At 60.7% G+C, this 13,622-nt stretch overlaps 1 protein-coding gene across 5 annotated transcripts in view; it reads left to right on the forward strand.

The window, feature by feature from the left end:
* Positions 1–13,622, forward strand: part of UNKL (unk like zinc finger) — a 36,067-nt gene that overhangs the window by 12,581 nt on the left and 9,864 nt on the right. For 4 of the 5 annotated variants that reach the window (XM_042922935.1, XM_042922937.1, XM_042922939.1 and 1 more), the window contains 6 exons: positions 1,141–1,276; positions 1,958–2,075; positions 4,205–4,289; positions 4,659–4,738; positions 8,808–8,870; positions 11,958–12,099. In XM_042922935.1, the coding sequence (XP_042778869.1) occupies positions 1,141–1,276; positions 1,958–2,075; positions 4,205–4,289; positions 4,659–4,738; positions 8,808–8,870; positions 11,958–12,099 (624 nt within the window). The remainder of the gene's footprint in view (positions 1–1,140; positions 1,277–1,957; positions 2,076–4,204; positions 4,290–4,658; positions 4,739–8,807; positions 8,871–11,957; positions 12,100–13,622) is intronic. The other variant, XM_042922936.1, reaches the window with a different exon arrangement.

Raw genomic sequence — 13,622 nt, forward strand, 5'->3', positions numbered from 1 at the left:
TTTTTGTTTCTCAGACCCTTTTTGTTCTTTCTGTGTCCCTCTGTGTGTCATTTAACGAGTTAGAAATTGTATTTGGTGTGGCTGGACAACGCGGTGACGTTAAACTTCGACCTGCAGACATTTCCTGAGGGCCGGGTCGCGTTGTCTTGGCTGCTGGGGCCCGTCCCTCCCCTCCCCCTGCCGCTCTCCCATCCCTTAGCGTGAAGCTCAGCCCTGCTGGGAACAGCAGCGGGAACAGTAGCGTCTACAGGTGCCGTGTTGATCACGAACCAGGCTGCCAGTGGATATGATTTTTAGGATTTTCTCTCATCAGTTCTTGCTTTCAAATGACCCCAGGTGGCTTTTTGTTTGTTTTTGCTCTCAGATGAGATTCAGAAAACATGAAATTAACTACTTAAAAGATATACAAGGGGCACCGGCACCTGGGCTCAGTCACTTAAGCGTCTGACTTCAGCTCGGGTCATGATCTCATGGTTCGTGGGTTCGAGGCCCGCGTGGGGCTCTGTGCTGACAGCTCAGAGCCTGGAGCCTGCTTGGGATTCTGTGTCTGCCTCTCTCTCTGCCCCTTCCCTGCTCATGCTCTGTTTCTCTCTCAAAAATAAACATTAAAAATTTTTTTTAAATAAAATTGAAAATCTACTTTTAGAGCAATTTGGGATTCCACTGAAAGGAAAAGATGGAATTCTCATATGCCCTGTGACTCCGTGTGTGCACTGTCCCCACCACAGCAGGACATTTGTCCCTGCCCATCAGCCGACATCACAGGTCCTTATCACCCCAAATCCACTGTTGATATCAGGGTTAAAATGCACCGTTTTAAAGTGTGCGTTTCAGGGGTTGTTTGGCCGTCAGGTGAGCTAGTTTAGAACCCTGTCATGAGCCCCCGCCGTCAACCCCTGGCAGCACCCGTGTCCTTCCCGTCCGGGATCTGCCCCATCCCACGGCTCCTGGAGTCGAGTCACGCGACAGGTAGACTTCCGGGTCTGGCCTCTCACCGAGCGTCACGTTCTCCAGGCTCGTCCAGGTTGTGGCGGGTGTCAGCGTCTCGCTCCCGATCGTCGCGGTGGGGTGGACACGCCGTGTCCTTTGGCCCGCTGAGCACACGTGCACGTGCTCCCATGTGGACCCCTGTGTTTTCAGACGCCAGTTTCGTGCTGGGCAGCTATAAAACAGAGCCGTGTCCGAAGCCACCGCGTCTGTGTCGCCAGGGCTATGCGTGTCCGCACTACCACAACAGCAGGGACCGGCGGCGGAGCCCGCGAAGGTTCCAGTACAGGTGAGCCCCTGCGTGGACCTGCCTCCCCCCCCTCCCCCCCGCGAGCCAGCGCTCTGCCGCGTGCACGCGCGCGCCGGGCTCTGCCGCCTCCCGTGCGCGCGCACAAAAGGCCAGACCCCGCCGCGCGCGCCCAGGGGCCGAGCGGGTCAGCGGCGGTCGTGCTTCCTTCCCTCCGTCTCCGCGGTTTCAGGGCCCAGGGGCCGAGAGCCGCCCCTGCGCATCCTGGCAGTGGTAGTCACCACAGCGCAGCCTGAGAGGATAAGATGAATTCACGTAGATGGAAGGGACGGAAAATGTGCCGAAAAATAATAAAACCTTACTCCCCACGGCGGCTCGTTTTTTCTGGGAGTCCAAAGAGATTTTGATAAGGCTGTCCGACAGTACGTGAAAAATGAGCATCAGGGCTGGGTTTTCCTGCTGTGGGATCACTTGTTGGGGGCTCGGTGTGGGACTCAGCTCGGGAGGGAAGGAGGGAGGGTGCCCGCTGCCTGTCCAACGCTCGCATGGCACGCCATCCGGGCACCTCTGAGCCGCACCCGCCGCGGAGGCGGCCGAGCCCCGTCTGGCTTCAGGCGGCCCTCACTCTGAGGCACGCTCCCAGGGGTTGTGTGCACCCACCCACGTGCCAATACCGGCTGGGCACACTGACCACCCCCCCCCCCCCCCCCCGCGTCCCCCCAGGTCCACGCCGTGTCCCAGCGTGAAGCACGGTGACGAGTGGGGTGAGCCCGCGAGGTGTGACAGTGGGGACAGCTGTCAGTACTGCCATTCCCGCGCGGAGCAGCAATTTCACCCGGAGGTACGAGGCACCCGCGTCGGCGCACAGCCCGGGGTAGGGGGAGGTCTCCCCCCTTTGACTCCGGGTCCCTGGGACCACCCTCTGGTCCTGCGATTCGCCGGGAGGATTTGCAGATGCCAGCAACGCTGTTGTGCCCACAGCCGTGATTCGTTGGTGACAGGATAGGGGCTGAGGTCAGCCACGGGCGGGGGCGGGGGGGTCCCTCCTGGGGCTGGGTCCCCGACCCACCGGGCCTGAGCTTCCAGGGCTGTCCTGCAGGGAGTCACGTGGACCGTGTCTGTGGATAGGCGTGTGGGCCTCGGTATCTGGGGTTTTCACTAGGGGTCACATAGACGTGCTGACCTCCATCTCCAGTCCCCCCAGAGGCTGAGCCCACACGACCGGGCCCAGAACCCCTACCAGAAATCACGTTGTGACTATCCGGGGTAGCCTCGGAGCAGGTAAACAGAGACACTTACCAGGCAGGACACCCCGCCCTCCGGGAGCCGGTCAAGGCCGGACCTTCCTTTGGCACCGGCAGGGCACGGACGGTTGAAGTTCGCAGAGCTAACCAGAGCACGCTTCGGTTTGTGGTGAAAACAGACCAGCAAGGGGCTCCTGGGCGGCTCAGTCGGTTGAGCCTCCGACTTGGGCTCAGGTCATGATCTCATGCTTCGTGAGTTCGAGCCCCGCGTCGGGCTCTGTGCTGACAGTTCGGAGCCTGGAGCCTGCTTCCGATTTTGTGTGTGTCTCTCTCCCTGCCCCTCCCGTGCTCGTGCTATGTGTCTCTCTCTCAAAAAATGAATAAACATTAAAAAAAAAATTAAAAAAAAAAAAGATTGCTGATCAGCAGGGATGCTTGGGCGGCTCAGTTGGTTAAGTATCTGAGTCTTGGTTTCAGCTCAGGTCTGGATCTCATGATTTCGTGAGTTTGAGCCCCGCATCAGGCTCTGTGCTGACAGCATGGAGCCTGCTTGGGATTCTCTCTCTCCCCGCTTCTCTCTCTGCCCCTCCCCTGCTCGTGCTGTGTCTTTCTCTCAAAAATAAACACTAAAAAAAACACAGCAAACCAGCCCTCTTCAGGGTTTTGAGAGTGTGGGGACCAGGACGGGTGGGGGGCAGTCCAGGAGGGTGGGGTGTGCGGCTCGCTTGCAGGAGGGGTGCCTCGAGGGGCCTGCAGGGGGCAGGGATGGAGCGGTCGAGGCAGAGAGCAGGAATGAGGGAGGGGTCAGTGCCCGGTCAGGGGATGGGCCATGCGGGCCGGTCGGGAGCAGGAGGCGCCCTGTTCTGGCCCATGGCTGCCCCTGGTGCCACCTGATTGGCGCTGGGCGTGGCCCGCCTGGGCTGGGTCGTGAACTCCGAGCCTGGCCTCTGCCGCCTGCCTATGTCTCAGGCCCTACGATTGCCCCTCTCGACTCGGGATTTTTGTCTTCTGCTTCCTTTGCTGACTCATTGGCTACTGACTCATTCGTTCTGTTTCTAAAACTCAGAAATGTGGTAAAGGAAGGCTTCCGGAGGGTGTGGATTTGGGGTCTGGCAGGAGCGCCCTGGGGCCTGCCCCGCTTGGTGTGCTGTAGGGCCAGAACCGAGTGTCGTTGGCGTCGTGAGAGTATCTTTGACCCCCGTGAAGGGAATCGGGGCTGACCATGGAGCTCACGCATGTGGTCGTGACACAGGCATTTGTGCAGCGCCTGCTGAATACTGGGAGCACTGAATGGAGCGTCTCTTTCAGAAAATGCCAAGTGGTGAAATTGACTTTGTGTGAGATTTCCTTTTTTTTTTTTTTTTTGTAAGTTTATTTACTCATTTTGAGAGAGAATCCCGAGCAGGTTGGGTGCTTTTATTGCAAAGCCGGAAGCCATGCACGGCTGGATCTCGCAAACCGTTAGATCCTGACCTGAGCCCAACGGACTGGGCCATCCACGCACCCCTGTGTGTTATTTCAAGGACAGTCAGGCCTGCTCTGCGGAGAGCGGGGGATTCTGGGGCCACGGCATACAGGGCGGGGGTCGCATCCACACCGCCTTCTCAGGAGACGCGTTGTGGTTTGGAGCTGGGTCCTCTGGGCTTCCCGTGGAAACCCGTTCCCAGCCCAGCCCCTTCGTTTTACTTGTAGATTTTATTTGTTTCATTTTCTCTTTGCCGCCCAGATCTACAAGTCTACAAAGTGCAACGACATGCGCCAAACCGGTTACTGCCCCCGGGGCCCCTTCTGCGCCTTCGCACACGTGGAAAGTAAGTGTGTGACGCCAGACTGCCTGCGCGCCTGGACCCGGAGGGGGGCCGGGAGCACCCCGCATGCCTTTCGGGGTCACTTCAGGCCGCCCCCCGCCCGGAGACCTCCCTACCTTGTGGCCGGCCCTGCGCTTCCCGGGGGGCAGCCACCAATTCCGGTTGGCCCTCCTGTGGGGAGGGCGGCCAGTCCCTGCTGGACTCGCACGTCTTTCTGTGGCGCTGTGGCCGCCGTCCCCTGTCGCGCGGGGCGAGTGGCCTCCCCAGGCCCCCCTCCCCGGTCTGGGGACCCCTGGACCCCAGGTCGCCCTGCACGCAGCTCTGTTTGCAGCCAGCAGTCGCTCATGGCGCGCCACCTCCCTCTGTTGACAGAGAGCCTCGGAACGGCCAACGGCTGGGGCTGCCCCGCGACCGCCCGCAGCTCCGCGGCCAGCAGCGGCCAGCCCGTGCACGTAAGTGGACGGCGTCCTGGGGAGGGTGCCGAGGGTGCCATTTGTGAATGGCTAGGGACACGGATGGGTGTGGTCTCTGGGTGACTCGGCTGCACGGTCTGCCTGTGGGGGGTGGGGGACGCCTCCTTCTAGAAGCCTGGGACAGCCCAGCCGAGCTCTGGCCTGGGCCTGCTGCCCCCAGACATGTCGGCAGCACGTGAAACGTGGTCTCCAGCGAGCGTGGGGAAGGGGCCCTGTGTCCGGGTGGGTCTCCTCGCAGGTGGGTGGCCGTGGTGCCAAGGGGGGCGTCCGGGCGGGGCAGGCCCCCGACGGTGGCCGGGGCTCTGGGTCCTGGGTCTGGCCCTGCAGGCCTGCTTCAGGCATTGAGAGATGTGGGGGGCACCTCGGGGAGAGGATGGTCCTGACCCGGTTGGACTTCATGTCTGTGCGGTGGAGGACACGGGGGGACCTCAGGCCTCGTGCCCTGCCCTTCACCCTGGCGTCGTAGCGGGCTCCCCGTCTGCTCTCGCTCTGAGCTTTCGAGAGGGTGACGGGAGGGTGTTTGCATCTGTGTGTCGGATCTGCTGAGAAAGCGGCCGCTCGGCGAGGAGACTGGAGCCTCAGGCGTTTCCCCGCTGCCTTTCTTCCCACTTCGTGCTTTTGCTTTTTTAACTTTTTATTTGGGTATATTTTTTGTTTAATTAACTTATTTGTTGAGAGAGAGAAAGAGCGAGCGTGCGCATGGGCAGGGAAGGGCACGGAGGGAGAGACCATCCCAGGTGGGCTCCCTGCTGTCAGCGCAGAGCCGGACACGGGGCTCGAACCCACAAACCGTGAGATCGTGACCTGAGCCGACATCAAGGGTCAGGCGCTCAACCTACTGAGCCCCCCAGGCGCTCCTGCCCCCACTTTGCGCTTTTTTTAGAAAAGAGGAAAACTGGAAAGGTGAGGAAAACCTGGGTGGAATTTACTTACAAGGAGCCGGGCAGTGATCTGCCAGCTCGCGGTCTGTTCCGCGTCTCCCGCATCTCCGTGCCAGGCGGCGACACGGCCATCCTGCGTTCCCAGTGGGTCAGCACCCAGTGTCCCCCCACGCCCCGGCACGCGGGGGTTCGATCTGATCCCGAGTCCATGGAGCCTGAAGACCAGACAGACAGCTCGCCCGCTGCAGCCCTGCAGGGTCTGGCGTGACCCCTCCTCGCCCCGGTGCTGACGGCATTTGGGCTCCCCTCACCCTGCAGCCTTGTCACGGGCCCGTCCACAAGGAGGACCGGGCTGCCCCTTCACACCCACGCTGGGCCTTTGTCCCTCTGCAAGCCCAGCTGGCGTCCTCTGGGGGAACTGAGCAGAGCAGAGCTCTGGACCCCCAGGAGCATAGCCGGGCTCTGGGTGTGGCAGGAAGCTCTGCTCCCCTTCCCCCCCCCCCATCTTAGTGGCTCCCAGGGGACCATGCTGGTCGTGGGCTTAGGTGGTGAGCACAGGGCCACCGGCTTGACTCCCCTGAGGGCCTAGGGTGAAGGGAGCCTTGGGGGGCGGGGGTTGTGCCTCGGAGGCCACAGCCCGGGTGCGGTGGGTGACCCTGTGCCTTGGATGGCAGCAGAACAGTGCCCACCCCTGCAGGCGTGGTCTAGTGAGGGCGTCTTTTATGTTCTTTTAATTATTTTGCAGTTTAAAAACCCTACTTGCTAAGGGCGCCTGGGTGGCTCAGTCACTTAACCATCTGACTCTTGATCTCAGCTCTGGTCTTGATCTCAGGGTTGTGAGTTCAAGCCCCGTGGCTCACGCCCAGCACGGGGGCCTCCCTAAAAAAGGGGGATGGGGAATAAGTCAACCTGCTAGGACACAATGGGTGGCGGGTGCCAGGCTGCAGGGGGTTCCCCGCGGGTGGAGACGAGAGCAGCGTGGAGAGCACGTGGTATGCCGAGTTCCTCAACGGGGTCACGTCGCAAGACAACCGAAAACACGTATATCGCTCTCTGATCCCAGTTCCTGACCCAGAGCTCCTGAAACCCTTATAGCTTCCCAAGGGGATAAAAATACCTTGTGTTTCGGGGTGCCTGGGGGGCTGAGGTCACGATCTCACGATTGGTGGGTTCAAGCGCCACATCGGGCTCTGTGCCGACATCGTGGAGCCTGCTTAGGATTCTCCCTCTCCCTTTCTCTGCCCTTCCCTGCTTGCGTGCTCTCTCTCAAAATAAATAAACTTAAAAAAAAAAAAAAAGATTAAAAAAACCCACCAAAACCCTCTTTTGTTTTGCAGAGGTGACTCTGGGTGGGCTCCTCGTAGCTCCTGGATGCGGGCTGGTCACCGGAAAGGCCAAGCCATGGTTAGAAGCTTGGGACTTTCTGCACCACCCGACATGATCCGGGGCAGGAAGGGGCTGCAGGTGGAATTAAGGGGGTGAGCCCCGTGAAAATCGCTGAAGTGTGGGGTGTGGAGAGCGTCCGCACTGGCGACATCTCCATGCTGGCGGGTGGAGGTCCCCAGCTGCACAGGGACAGTAGTGCCCGCACTCGGGGCCCTCGCAGACCACACCTGACATGTCTCTATCTGAGTGTCTGTAGTCTTTGCCGTAGTGTTTATTATATCATGTAATAATCCGGTAAACGTAAGTGCTTCCCTGAGCCCTGGGAGCGGTTCTAGAAATCGGCCAAACCTGAGGAGAGAGAGGTGGGAATCCTGATTCGGAGCCAGTCGGTCAGAAGCACAGGTGACAGCGTGGGGTGGGGGGTTGCCATCTTCAGGGGCCGACCCCAGGCAGAGGGTGTGGCCCAGCAGCAGGGAGCCTGGGGCAGGGGTGGCCGGAGAGGGGCCTGGACGAAGGGGCGAGGTCCCCACAGGGAGCCCTGGGTTGCAAAGGCAAACAGAACAGCTTCAGGAAACGCGTGCTTGGCCTGGAGGTATGTTCAGGTCTGTGGTCAGTGACTTCGGAGGCCCTCACCCCACCCTGCAGGTGGGGTCACTCTGGACAACAGAGGTTCAGGGAACTCGGAAATACCAGCACGACCTCTGGGTTGAGCCCGAGGCCAAGTACTGCGTAGAAGGAAGGGGCCCCGGGCAGGGCCTGCGTGGACACCTTTTCTTCCTCTGCCCCTGGTGATCACTCTGGGTCCTTCTACAAATCCAGAAACCAAAAAATAAAGGAAGAAAGGCCAGAAGGACCTGAAATACCCCTACAAGTTAACTTACCGTAAAAGTAGTCATAAAAATCAGAATCTGATTTTGTCCTTTGATCTGAAGGACATCTGGGTCTGTGGCCTTTGTGTTGATGTTTGACCTGGGGGAGCCCTGGTCCTGAGCTCTGTGAGCAAAGCCATCATTGGGCCCGGTTTTCCTGGCAGGTGGCTCGTCAGTCAAGATTTCTGTATGTGTCAGAGAGGGACAAATGTTTTCCTCTACCCTTTCACGTTCGGTACGGGGCCTCTGCAAATTAAACTGATAAAAGATAAACAGGACAGAAGCCTTATTGCTTATCCGTACAGAAGGTTTGGTGGTGAGGAAGTAAAGACCCCTTTGGGTCTAAGCAGACCTGGCGGTTTATATACCCTTTAACAAAGAGCGGTAGATCGTGGAGAAGGGGCCAGACAAAAGGAGTTTCTGCTCCTGGGGAGGTAAATTGTGGGACGGTAAATGTGTGGGGGAAAGCGATGTTGGATCAGGGTTACGTGGACGTAGTCGGGAGCGTCTGGTGGCTGAGGGTCGTCCTCTTCCCGGTGCGGGAGAGGCGAGGGGGTGCCTTGTCAAGGGCCAGCTGACACCCCGCTTTCAGCATTGTCGGTAGAATAATCCTTTGCTTCGGGATAGGTCTCCCCAAGACTTGCCCGGCTCTCCGGGCTCGGGTCTCACGACCTCCGGTCGCAGGGGGCACAGAGCTCACCCCCTCCTTCACACGGACCGGCCCGGAGGTTAGAGGTCAGCGTGCAGGTGTAAGAGACAGACTTGGGAGAACGGACAGAGGGTGGTAACTGGAACGCCTTTTCTGTTCTCTGAGATCCCCGGGCTCAGCGTTTTCTCTCCGGTGCGTGAAGCGGAGGTGTCTGTTTGTAAACCGTGCTGCTCTCTTCCAACCTTGGTGCTTTCCTGTTGTAGGCGAAGCGGAGAGAGTCACCTGCCGAGGGCAGCCACAAGGCCGCTGAGCAGGACAGCAAGCAGGTACCGCCCGGGGGGCTCCCGCTGTCCGCAGCGGGGCCGCCCTGTGTGCTGGGACTCTCGCACGTTCCCTCTTGACCCAGAGCCCTGTGCTTGTCCGTTCGGGACGTAATTATGTTTTCACTTAATTCTTAAACTGGCCTATTCCACACGTCTTTCGTCTCAACGTTCAAAACGTGTTTGTGTTGTACTTTGGACACAACAAAACCAAAACCTCCTGACGTTTTCCCCACGGGGAGTACGGGGCGCCCTTCGCAGCCGCCCGTGGTGGTCCGTGTGTGTCCGGGGGCTGCCCTAACAAAGCCCCGCGGACGGGGCAGCCCCGACCACTCACCGTCCGGAGCTGGGAGTCCTCGTGTCGGGGCCAGTGGGGTCGGCACCTCCGAGGCTTTGCGGGAGCTGCCTCTGCCCTGGGCCCGTACGCAGCCGATGACTCCCTGTCTCGTCCTGCTCGCACCCCCCCAGCCCCCTGGCCCCGGGTCTGGGTCTGTCTCCAGATTTCCCCCTTTTCATAAGGACCCCGGTCATTGATTAGGACGGCCTCATGTGAACTTGATTTCCCTGGTAAAGACCCCGTCTCCGGGTCAGGTCACGCTCTGGTGTTTTGGGGGTCAGGACCCCGTGGAATGAGCTTCCGGGGACACAGGGCGGCCCACGACTGCATCCAAGCTGCATCTGGGCCAGTGTCTCTGGGGGCTGCTGTAGAGACTCCCTGCTCCCGTGTCACGGCTCGGGGACACGTGCACACCTGAGGTAATCACAGGCTCCTGCCGTGAGTGTCCTCCACGTGTCCCCTCCGGTGAGGCTGCCGTGGCCTCAGCTGAGGCTTCCCTGAGCCCGACCTCGGTTCGGTGGCGCAGTTCCCGAAGGCTCTTTGGACCCGCTTGCCCGTTTTAAGCAACACTTTTGTTCTGGCCACCACTGCTGTCTGTCCCCGTCCCCATAAGACAAGAGGGCCTGAGCCTCTGGGAGGCCTGGGGTGCGGTGCAGGAGGGCAGCAGGGGTCCCGGCCCCCCCAGGCCCAACACATCGCCACTTGTCACTGGCCCCTGTCGTCTTCCTTCTCCATTCCTACGCGGGCGACACGCCCAGTCCCTCTCTGCCCCGGTTTGCTTGGCGCTCACCTGAGGCCACCCCCTCGGGACTCTCCAGAGTGACCCCGACATTCTTCGTGGCCTCGGGAGCTTTGAGATCCGCAGAGGGGGAGTTGAGGGTAAACTGGAACTTTGTTATCTGGCAGCGTTTTGGAGAGTAAAGTGGGTAAGATGTTCGTTGCGAATCCGAAGCAGGAAACGTTAGCGGCCACGGAGCCAACACACGGGGGCCTCGGGACGTGGTGCTGCCACTGCCTGATGCGTCCTCACGTGCTGGCAGCCCGAGGAGCCCGCGTGGCTCATCTACAGGTCCCCTCCCACCTGCGCCCGGAGACGCCCTCCGTCCCACCCAAAGCCGGGCTCCGGGGACCTCGAGTGCCCGGTGGGAGGACTGGAAGGCCAGCGGAGGGGCACCTGGCGTTTCCCTGGGACCCTCCGTTTGAAAGGCCACGTGGCCAGAGGCCGGCCCTCTGGGGACCCCTCCCTCGCCTGTGGGCCCCAGTCTGCCCCGGCAGGGGGACGCCCCAGCCCCCCCAGCCTTGAGAGCGTCATTCTCGGTTTTCGGGATAAAGCGTCCCCTGACGTCTTTGAGAGACACAGTCTCTGCACTATGACTTTGTGGGCGGGTGAAGTCACAGCAGGCGCCTTGGGCCCCCGGCTCAGCGTTTGGGCTTGGCTGTGAGGTGTCTCGGAGCGTCCTTGTTGCTGCCACCCTTCCCGCCTCGCCCGGGGCTGCTGGGGCGGGCGGGAGGCACCCCTCCCTGTGCTGAGGAGACGGCCCGCCCCTGGGCCTGAGCCCCGGGAGCGCCTGGGACTTTGGCGTCCGGACTGATGTAGTTCGTGTTGATTTTACGACAGCCTCATATGCGCGGTGACCGGCCGTCGCAGGGTCGGTCACCGAGGGCCCCTCGTGAGCAAGGCTAGCCGGCCGGGAAACACTCAGAGGAGCTTTGCTGTGTGTGTTCCTCTCTCCCCGCCGCTCCCCGCGCAAAACCTATGTTCATGTGTGGGTAAAATTTCACTTAGCCGACAAACTAGTGAAATCCTCCCCCCTTGTGGTGGTGGAGCTCGCCCCCCCGAATGAACTTCTGCTGGCGCATTTTGAAGCGAAACCCAGACGCCACACGCTTCCCTTTGGTGTGGCTTCTGGGCCCCGGTGTCACAGCGACCTCGGGTGGGCTGCGGACGCAGCTGCCGTGTGTCGAGCAGCCCCGGCCTGCGGCTCTGTGCCGTTTGCTTGGGACGGTGAGGTGCCGTCCAGACCCGGCTGGCTCTCCTGGGCTCTTCTGGGCTGCTCTCCGCAACTTGGATAACGTGCGGCGCCCAGGCTATTGCCTGAGTACCGAGAAGTAAAAACCTGAGATCGTATGGCCATTTTTGCTTTTGGAGGCCGTGTGGGCTCCCTACTTACGTCTTTTTTTTTTTTTTTTAAATAAACTCTTTTTTAATGTTTGCTTATTTTGAGAGAGAGCGAGCCAGCCCAGGAGGGGCAGAGAGAGAGGGAGAGAAAATCCCAAGCAGGCTCCATGCTGTCAGCTTGGGGAGCCTGACACCGGGCTGGATCCCACGAATGGAGATCGTGACCTGAACTGAAATCAAGAGTTGGACGTTTAACCCACTGAGCCCCCCCCCCAGGCTCCCCTCTGGTTAGGTCTTTGGGTGGATTGTGTTTTGCTGTCCTAGATCAGCTGTTGGCAGCCATTTCTGCAGAAAAGCTCCTTGGATCAGACACTTTCTAGATGGATGTGTTCAGTCCCTGATTAGCCAGCCAATCTTGATTGCAGCTGTCTTGCTGATCTCAACCAACTCGGCCTTTAAAGCCCCCCCTAGAGCATTTGGAAGAGTCGAACTTCTATTTTGCTTTGGGGATAGAAGTCGGACAACCGTCCCGTCCGTGACCCTGCGCCCTTCTGCTCTCCCCCGGGTCCGCCGTCACTGCGCCCTCACGGCGGCCGTTGTGTGTGCACACCCGCTCACCTCGTGTGTCTTTGCACAGAACCACCTGCCGGTGTCCACAGGGGCTCATCCGCTCGCCCCCAGCCTGGGTTCCAGCGTGGCATCCAGCGCCGGCTCTGGCAGCTCCTCCCCGGCCGCCCTGCCCTCGGCTCCCCGCACCCACCCGCCTGAGCCCGCCCCAGGTAGGTCTAAAGCTTCCCTCGCGGCTCCCCGACTTTTCTTTGCGCTTACGTTGTGTCTTTTCAGGACCCGCTGCACGCGTGTTTCGGTCACCTGTCACTTGGCTGTACTGCCCATGACCTAGAAACCCCCGCCCCCCGCGTCCCTGGGAGTTACAGGCTGCAGAGGGGACCAGGACCCTTGGGCCGAGACTGTGGCCCCTGGTCACCAAGACCAGGGTGGGAGGGGTTTGGGATGCAGCCGAGGGCAGCGGCACGGCTGAGGGGCCCTTAGCCCCTGGGAGTCCTAGAGGGTTTGCGGACCGATGAGGGGAGGGGCTGTCCTGAGAGCCGGGAAGAGGGGCGGGCACGGAGCTGGGGGGAGACCCGGCCCCCAGCCCCTCAGGCCACGTCTGGCTGCACCTGTGGACGCTTGTGTCGCTGAGCTCCCCAAAACCTGCATTTCTGTCCCGGCCAAGGGAGACCCGGCAAGGGCTCTGCTCGTGGCGTTTCCATGTCCTCTGCGCCAGGGCAGGCTGGGCAGGTGTGGCCGCGGGCAGGCCGGGGAGGCCGCTGCGGAGCGGTCTGCCCTGGGGTACACGCGTCCTGTCCACCTCCTTCCTGGTGCGGGGCGGGTGCCGGCTCCGCCCACGTTCCCCCGTCAGGGCACCAAGTCGATGCCAGAGCTGGCCACGTGGTCGGGCCCAGGGTGGTATTTCCCGCCCGGAGAGAACTGTCCGTTGCCTACAGCCCAGGATGGCACGCACGTTGTTTTCCACGCCTCAGCACCTGTGGACGCCAGTCACGCCACTGGCCGTGGGGTCGTGGCTGAGACGCAGGTGGGGACGACGGCAGCCAAGGCAAGGGAGGAGAGGTGTCCTTTCAGTGGCCATTTAGATGGCAAATCTTGGGCTCGGGCCAAAAGAGCACCCGGTGTCCCTTGTACTGATGTGAGGGATGCCGGGCAGGCATGCTTGACCTTGCTACCCGTGTCGCGGCTGCCTCCTGGGGCACTTCTACCCATGTGGTGCTCGAGGCTACCACCCCTGTGCTCATTCTGAGCTGCAAAGGGCCGCCTTATTCTGGAACCCCGGGGCCTTGTGTGGCCAGGCACGTCTTCCTGCACAGCCCCAGCGTTCCTGCACGGGCTCCACGGTGGAGCTGTCCGACTGCCATAGAACCCTCTAGAGTCCAGCCTGCCCAGCCCTCTGAGGACAGGGTGTCCTCGATGAAACCACCCCTCCCCCTGCTGGTGTTTCTGAGCCCTGACCTCGGTTCCTTGCCCTGCACACTCTTGTGCCTCCCCCCCCCCCCCACCCCGCCCCACCAGCTTCCCTGTGCTGGTCTTTTGTGGAAATCCTGTCCACATAGGAGTGAAGACTAAACCGACTCTTGCCCGGGCTCTGCCTTAGACTAGGGGAGTTTGTTCAAGTCCTCACATACTTCATAGGGTGCGTCCGTGTGGGTTCTCTTTTAAGCAAAAACAGGCACGTGTGTGTTATTTTATGTTGACGTGGAATTGGGGTAGAGCGAGGTGTCCTTCCCGA

This window comes from Panthera leo, chromosome E3, assembly GCF_018350215.1.
Source record: "Panthera leo isolate Ple1 chromosome E3, P.leo_Ple1_pat1.1, whole genome shotgun sequence".
Lineage (NCBI taxonomy): Eukaryota > Metazoa > Chordata > Mammalia > Carnivora > Felidae > Panthera > Panthera leo.